Below are 8,481 nucleotides of genomic sequence, written 5' to 3'. Positions count from 1 at the left end.
ACCTAGGAGATGGATACAAAACAAAGTTATTATTTTTATTATTTATTTATTTATTTTGGTCACTGTTCCTCTTCTCAAAATACCTCCTTGCCATCTCCTGATCCTAGGGGTGAACAAGCAAACGGGCCCAGCCAGAGGACTCTGACCCCTCCCTCAGAATCCTTCCCTGGGATTTTTTTTTTTTAAGATTTATTTATTTTTATTGGAAAGTCAGATACACAGAGAGGAGGAGAGACAGAGAGGAAGATCTTCTGTCTAATGGTTCACTCTCCAAGCGGCCACAATGGCAAGAGCTGAGCCGATCTGAAGCCAGGAGACAGGAGCTTCGTCCAGGTCTCCCATACAGGTACAGGGTCCCAAAGTTTTGGGCCATCCTTGACTGCATTCCCAGGCCACAGGCAGGGAGCTGAATGGGAAGCAGGGCTGCTGGGATTAGAACCGGCACCCGTATGGGATCCTGGTGTGTTAAAGGTGAGGACTTCAACTGCTACGCTATCGCACAGGGCCCTGCCCTGGGATTTTTGATCCAGAATTAACAGGGCAGACTTGATTCTTTGGTTAGACACTGCAAAGACATGCGTTCAGAATGCTGGCAGCCAAGTTCCCTGTCTAGTAGAGAAAATCTCAGGGTTTAAGAGTTAAGCAGATAGGGCCCGCCGGTGTGGCCTAGCGGCTAAAGTCCTCGCCAGGATCCCATATGGACGCTGGTTCTAATCCCGGCAGCTCCACTTCCCTTCCAGCTCCCTGCTTGTGGCCTGGGAAAGCAGTCAAGGACAGCCCAAAGCCTTGGGACCCTGCACTCGCGTGGGAGACCTGGAGGAAGTTCCTGGCTCCTGGCTTCAGATCGGCGCAGCACTAAGTCATTGCACTCACTTGGGGAGTGAGTCAATGGATGGAAGATCTTTCCCTCTGTCTCTCCTCCTCTACGTATATCTGACTTTCCAATAAGAATAAATAAATCTTAAAAAGAAAAGAGTTAAGCAGATAGAGATGAGATGAACAAATGTGGGTGTGTGGGGCTTTGCCTGGAGGCTCTGGTCCCAGATTCCCAAGGACACCTGGCAGCTGTGGGTCTACCTTAAGTGCGGGAGGGGCCAGAGTGGACTCCAGATAAATCTTTTGGTTAAATTGGTTTGATTTGGGCTTTTGTGACTTGTAACTGTAACTGATAGCGTAGACCCATGGAGAGATCACCAACTTCATGCTGTTAGGATCCCAGAGCTCTGGGTTCCCCACACTTCCAGGGAAGAAATCCCATCTTCACAGCAATGAAAGCCGAGGCAGTGAGCGCCCATCCGTCTGTCTTTCCTCACTGCCAGATCAATTCATTACCACTGCTTTCCCATGTGGGACAGTGCAGGAAAGACTGCTAATGGGTCCTGAGGCTGTGGATTCTTATTCTGCCACAGGCTATTATTACTATGTTTACATATTTACCTTTACATTCCTGAAAGGAAGAGTGAGAGCAAAAGCCAGTGAGAGCTAGCAAAAAAGAGAGATCTTACATCCACTGGTTCACTCCCCAAATGACCACAACAGCCAGGCCTGGGCCAGACCAAAGGCAGGAGTATGGAACTCCATCCTGGTTTCTTATGTTGCTGCTGGAGTCCACGTACTTGGGTCATCATCTGCTCAAGGAAGCTGGATCTGAAGCAGAGCAGCCAGGATTCAAAACCAGCACCCTGAAATGGGGAGGCAAGCACCAGGTGGCAGCTTAAACTGTTGTGCCATACGCTTGCCTCTGCCCAAGGTCACTGACAATTCATACTGATGCCACCTGGGAGAAGAGTGATACTGGGGGTGGGGAAGAGCAGCACTGTGGTGTAGTGGGTGGCATCCCATATGGGTAGTGGATCATGTCTCACCCACTGCACTTACCATCTAGATCCTTGCCACCGGTCTGGGAAAAGCAGCAGAAGACGGTCCAAATATTTAGACCCTTGTCACCCACATGTGAGACCCAGATGACGCCCCTAGCTTTAGCTTGGCTCAGTGACATCTGTCATGGTCATCTGAGGAGTGAATCAGGGGATGGAAAATTCCTGTCTCTCCCTCTAACTCTTTGAAAATACAAACAAACAAACAAACAAACAAAAAGAGTGGTATTTCAATCCGTTGGCTGTAAACCCACTGAACTCTGGGTGGTTCCAACTGGGCCACCAAGACTTTGTCCAGGAGATGAATTTTGATAACTAAAACTGCATTCGTTTTTCAACAACATAGAAAAAGTGGATTTTTCCTGAGCTACAATCTCAGGATCAGCTGCAGGTGACCTTTTCCCCTGCAAGGAAAGGGGTGAACAAGCAAACGGAACAGAACAGCCAGTCTACTGAGAGAAAAAAACAAATCAGAGGCACAGAAAGCCACAGAGATAAAGGCGAGAAGCAAAGGGCTCTGGTTTCTCTCCAACACTGCAGGTCCCGACTTGTCTGCTTCAAAACTCAGCACTATCCTTGCCAGTTGAAGGCTATCAGATACCTCTGTACCCTGAAAACAGTTTTTTTTTTTTTTGGGAGGGGGGGACTCGGCTTCACTGAACTTAAGTTTTTTATGCCTCACTCAGAATTTCCTCAAGTGAAAAACAAGGGGGGCTAAGTGAGATGAGGTGTTGGTGAAGGTAGATTGGGGAGGCTAAGGCCATTTGGGTATATATAACAAACATCAGTCATGGGCCATACATTATTATCAACTTAAGAATCAGCTGGCTGTAGATTTACTGATTTTTGAGTTCTGCCTGTGGTTGCCCTATCAGGGTCACACCTAATTGTTTCACGGACCTCAAGTGGTCTGTAAGCTGAATGGGAAGCAATATAACGGGGACATGAACTGGCCCCATATGGGATCCTGGCACTTGCAAGGGGGAGGATTAGCCAACTGAGCCATCCCGTCAGGCCCACGCAAGACATTCTAATAATGGTATGAAGTAAAACAGAATGCAGAAACAGATCCATACATCCATCAGTCAGCTGATTTTTCACAAGGGATCAATATCATTCAATGAGTAAAGAAAAAACTTTCAACAAAACTTTGCCAGACACATGGAACAGCTTGACAGCCATCCAAAAAAAGTGAACCTTGACTTGCATCTCACACCATACACAAAGACAAATTCATGACTGGCTGCAGAACTAATATAAAACTAAGCCTACTGAGCTTGTAGAAGAAACCAGAGAAAAACATACTTGCAACCTGAGGATGGGCAAAGAGTTCTGGGAAGATAAAGCACTAATGATGAAAGAACGAACACAACTAAGAAATTGGTTTACCAAATTTAAACTGCTCATCGAAGAGTATCATCAATGGGTAGGTAAGTGGGTCAGTTGCTGCTCAGGATACGCCATCCTGGAGTTGACTGAGCTCAAGTCCTAGCTCTGCCTCCATCCAGCTTCCCAAGAATGCACAGACTGGGAAGCAGCAGGCAATGGATCAATGAGCTGAGTCCCTGCCATTCATGTATAAAATTCAGGCTCCTGGTGTTGGCCCGGCCCACCCCTGGCTGTTACAGGTATTTCAAGACTGAACCAACAGGTGGAAGATTTCTCTGCCTTTTGGTATACACACACACATACGTATATATAATTATATTTTATTAACTATATAGTATATATTTTCTCAATGATATGTATTATATTTTCTTAGTTATGCATACACACATATAATTAGGAAAGTAAAAATGTAGGAGCTAGAATGGAAGAACATATTTACAATGCATGTATAAAGGGACTATACCCAGAATATCAGAAACTAAATTACAACAACAAAAAATCACTAAAAAATAGGCAAACAAGTAGAACAGAAACTTAACAAAAGGAAAAAAAAAAAAAAACCACCAAGAACCCAATAAGCCCACGAGGCTCAGCATTATTCATATTCATTGTGGGTTGAACATCCCTTATGAAATGCCGGGAATGTTTCAGATTTTGCATTTTTTACATTTTCAAATTTTTATATACACATAATGAGATATCTTAGAGATGGGACCCAAGTCTAAACATGAAATTAATTTTATGTTTCACATATACCTTATATACATAGTCTGAGTATAATTTTACACCACATTTTAATTAACTTTGGGCCTGAAACAAAAGTTCCATAGCATGAAACTGTCCACTTATGGCATTTCGTTAGGGGTGGGAGGTCAAAAGTTTCAGAATTTGAAGCATTTCAGATGTTCAATTTATCCAAAACCAGTAAGATATCACTTCACACACTAAAATGGTTAAAAAAAAAACCACTAAAGCTTCAAAGTGATAAAGAACTCACACACATTGCTGTTAGAGGAGTGCAAATTTCTAGAATTGCTTTAAAAACTATTTGGCCATTTTTTCTTTAGCTGAAATATATATATATATATCCAGGAATTCTACTTTCAGATATTACACAAGAGAGATAATGTATGTTTACAAAAAGACTTTATTTCGTAGCAGGAAAACAAACTGGAAACAACCCAAATGTCCATCAACACAAGAGTGGAAAAACAAACTGTGGTGCATCACCAAAAGGGGAGGAGGTGTTGATACAGCTAAAGACACGGATGGACTGCAAACAAGACATGCAGGGAGTCTCAGAAGCTACTCACAAAGACTACATCTTGCACAACTTCTTTTAGATGAAGTCCAAAAACAGACCACATTAATCTAAGGTGATAACAGGGTTTGTCAGTGAGGTAAGGACTGACTTTGTACCTTGATTGGTGTATTAGTAACACAGGTGCATATGACAGAAAAAATACTGGATTATAAACTTCAGTTCTGTGCATTTCATTGTATGTGAACTTCATCTCAAAACAAATAAGGCTCTCTGCTTTCCCCGTGCTATAGACAGCCGACACCTCTCGTGCAGTTCATCCCTGAGACAAGATGGTGAAGGTCGGAGTGAATGGATTTGGTCGCATCGGGAGCCTGGTCACCAGGGCTGCTTTCAACACTGGCAAAGTGGACATTGTGGCCATCAATGATCCATTCATTAACCTCAACTACATGGTCTACATGTTCCAGTATGATTTCACCCATGACAAGTTCCATGGCACAGTCAAGGCTGAGAACGGCAAACTTGTCATCAATGGAAAAGCCATCACCATCTTCCAGGGGCGAGATCCCGCCAACATCAAATGGGGTGATGCTGGTGCCCAGTATGTGGTGGAGTCCACCGGTGTCTTCACTACCATGGAGAAGGCTGGGGCTCATGCCACAGTGCACGCTATCACTGCCACCCAGAAGACAGTAGACAGCCCCTCCGGGAAGCTGTGGCGTGATGGCTGTGCGGCTGCTCAGAACATCACCTTGGCTTCCACTGGTGCCACTAAGGCCGTGGGCAAGGTTATCCCTGAGCTAAACGGGAAACTCACCGGCATGGCCTTCTGCGTGCCCACTCCCAATGTGTCTGTGGTGGACCTGACTTTCTGTTTGGAGAAAGCTGCTAAGTATGATGACACCAAAAAGGTGGTGAAGCAAGCTTTCGAGGGCCCCCTGAAGGGCATCGTGGGCTACACCAAGGACCAGGTTGTCTCCTGTGACTTCAACAGTGACACCCACTCCTCCTCCTTTGATGCTGGGGCTGGCATTCCCCTCAATGACCACTTTATCAAGCTCATCTCCTGGTATGACAACGAATTTGGCTATAACAACAGGGTGGTGGACCTCATGGTCCATATGGCCTCCAAGGAGTTAGAGCCCCCAGGACCATGAACCCCAGTGAGAGCACCAGAGGAAGAGCGAGGCTGCTGGGGAGTCCCTGCCCCCACTCAGTCCACACCACACTGAGAATCTGCCCTTTCACAGTCTCCACCCAGACCCCCTGGAGAAGAGGAGGGGCCTCACGAGCCCTATCTTGTCATGCTACCATCAATAAAGTCCACCTTGTACCCAGAAAAAAAAAAAAGCAAAGAAACAAAAACCCAACCAAACAAGAAAACAGCATACAATCTCTCTCTCCACGCACTACTCTATCACCTGTATCTCTGTCCTTCCAGATAGCTGCCCAAGTCGCTAACCAGGACAAACCCTGATTCCTCTCCTCTCTCCTTCCCAAGGCAGGCGCTGGAGTCCTGGGTTTCCACCTCCAGGAGCTCCTGTAGCAGTCCTTTTCTCATCTTGCCCGTCTTACCATCTACGGTCTGGATTACTCCGGCAGGCTCTTCCCTGGTCTCCCTAGAGCCAGTTCTGTCCCATCGTGTTCATGGGACACAGCTGCCCCAGGGTTCTTCCTAAAATACAAATCTCATCATGTCACATGTGGCCTTCAAATTCCACAGTGGCTCCCCATGTCTTTCAGGATTAAGTTTAGTACAAAACAGAAATGAGCTCGAGTGCTCTCTCTAACCTTATGTCTGACATTTGTCCCATCCTGCCCCTTGCCTTTCTTATGCCTCCTCTGAGCTCCCACAGTAGTCTGAGAATGGGTTCTACCACAGAATTTTTTTTAAAAGTAAGATAAAAACATGGAGATAGCATGGAGGTATAGCAAGCTATCCTCTGCCTGTGGCACCAGCATCCCATATGGGTGTTGGCTCTGGTCCTGGCTGCTCCACTTCTGATCCAGCTCCTTGCTAATGGCCTGGGAAAGCAGTAGAGGATGGCCCAAGCCCTTGGGCCTCTGCATGCATCTGGGAGATCCTGGCTCTTAGCTTCAGATCAGCCAAACTCTGGCTATTGTGACTATTTGGGGAGTGAACCAGCAGCTGATAGATCTAGTTCTTCCTCTCTCTAATTCTTTCAAGTAAAATTAAAAAAAACTTCAAAAAGCAGAGTACATAAAGCAAAAGGATAGTTTAATGAGTCATTTGTAAAGCAAGCATCCTACTAATCCTCAACTTAGTAACAAAAATCAAACCCCAGAATCTCACCAGTCACTCTGGAAGCTTCTCCAGAAGGCCCATTCCAAACCCAAGTATTCCTGGTTTCCATAATAATCACTTCCTTGCATTTCTTTATAGCTTCATCACTCATTCTTACAAGGTTTTCATGCTTTATGAGTCTCATTCCATCTGTTGCTTCACTTCAATCTTTTTCTTCACAATTTGCTTGTTGAAGAACCTGCTCCATGTGACCTATTTCTCACAGAATGCTGCTCACTGCACATACACTCACATGAGGCTTCAACCTGATTGTCTTTCAACAGAATTTCCTGCAAATTGGCAGGTGGATTCAGAGGCAATGATCTGACCAGATTGGATCCCCTTGGGCAAGGCTCCAGGGAGATTTATTTTTATTGGACAGTCAGATACAGAGAGGAGGAGAGACAGAGAAGATCTTCCATCCACTGATTTACTCCCCAAGCAATTGCAACAGCCAGAGCTGAGCCTATCTGAAACCAGAAGTTTGGAGTCTCTTCCAGGTCTCCCACATGGGTGTATGGTTCCAAAGCTTTGGGCTGTCCTTGACTGCTTTCCCAGGCCACAAGCAGGGAGCTGGATGGGAAGCAGGACCACCAGGATTAGAACCAACACCATATGGGATCCTGGCATGAGTGAAGCGAGGACTTTAGCTGTTAGGCTATTGCACAGGGCCTCAGGGTGTATCTTGGTATCAGGAAGCCCATTTCTGGCTGTCTCTGTTATCGAGTGCCCATTGGCACTGTCGAGTGCTCAATGCCTTGATGTGCTGATTCGTCGTAGGCACCCTCATGTGCTGCTCTATCGTATCATTTGCTTTGATTGACCTACTAAAATCAGCTTTCAAGAAGATGCTTCCCTTGTTTGGTTACCCAGTGGTACAGCACATACAAGAAATACCTGGCTTGACTTTCATTTCTGTCTTTAAGGGAATCAATTAGCTCCTTGCTATTTTTGGGAGATGAGCAATTCAGGTTGTTTTTAAAGTTTGGAGAGTGTGTGTATGTGTGCGTGTGTGTGCTTTTAAAGTGGTTATAAATTCATGCATTTAAGCACATTTTATGGATTTCAGTTCTTTGGAATTACTCCTCTTACTGAAGTTCAAATTTGGCTCAGTCCTTAGGTTGTGAGACAACCTCAGGAACTGTCAACAGCTTTTTTTATGATCTGGTATACCAAGATGTTTCTGGTTCATTTTCACATGTCCTGCACAGACACATTAATCAGATACTTAACAAATTACTTTATAAAATAATATTACTGAGCACGGGGAGCTCCTTCAGATGTTCTGTTCAATTACCCAGAGTGACAACATTTAGCAAAACTGTAGATCATCACAGCCAGCATAATGACCATGATACCATCCACCATCACACTCAAATCTCCCCAGTTTGCACTTGTGTGCTTCTATTAAAGGTCTCTATGGTTGTATTTCCTGTGTAGGTTTGTGTATTCAGCACCACAGTCAAGCCCTTGAACAGTCCCAACACAAGGAACCTCGTGTTGCCCTTTTACAATCACCCCCACCTCCCTTCTGCCTTACAACCCTCACCCTAATCTCTGCCAGTCTGTAACAAACTCTCCAGTTCTAAAAACTGCATCATTTTAAAAAATGGAATCACATGTATTTTGCAGTGGACCCCCCTCAT

General features: G+C 45.1%; 1 protein-coding gene across 1 annotated transcript; it reads left to right on the top strand.

Moving 5' to 3' along the window:
- The first annotated feature begins 4,823 nt into the window (after positions 1-4,823).
- On the top strand, positions 4,824-5,874 carry LOC121144679 (glyceraldehyde-3-phosphate dehydrogenase-like). The gene has a single exon (XM_040963070.1). It carries the CDS (start codon positions 4,860-4,862, stop codon positions 5,685-5,687), a length of 828 nt encoding a protein of 275 aa, XP_040819004.1. The 5' UTR covers positions 4,824-4,859; the 3' UTR covers positions 5,688-5,874.
- Positions 5,875-8,481: the final 2,607 nt, after the last annotated feature.

This window comes from Ochotona curzoniae, unplaced genomic scaffold (assembly GCF_017591425.1).
Source record: "Ochotona curzoniae isolate NIBS_2020 unplaced genomic scaffold, NIBS_Ocur_1.0 scaffold_3208, whole genome shotgun sequence".
NCBI classification, from domain to species: Eukaryota; Metazoa; Chordata; class Mammalia; order Lagomorpha; family Ochotonidae; genus Ochotona; species Ochotona curzoniae.
This window is presented reverse-complemented; position numbering and strand designations above follow the sequence as displayed.

Bases quoted from the DNA above. Each gene is read 5' to 3' on its own strand.
- LOC121144679 (XM_040963070.1), top strand. From the start codon at position 4,860: ATGGTGAAGGTCGGAGTGAATGGATTTGGTCGCATCGGGAGCCTGGTC.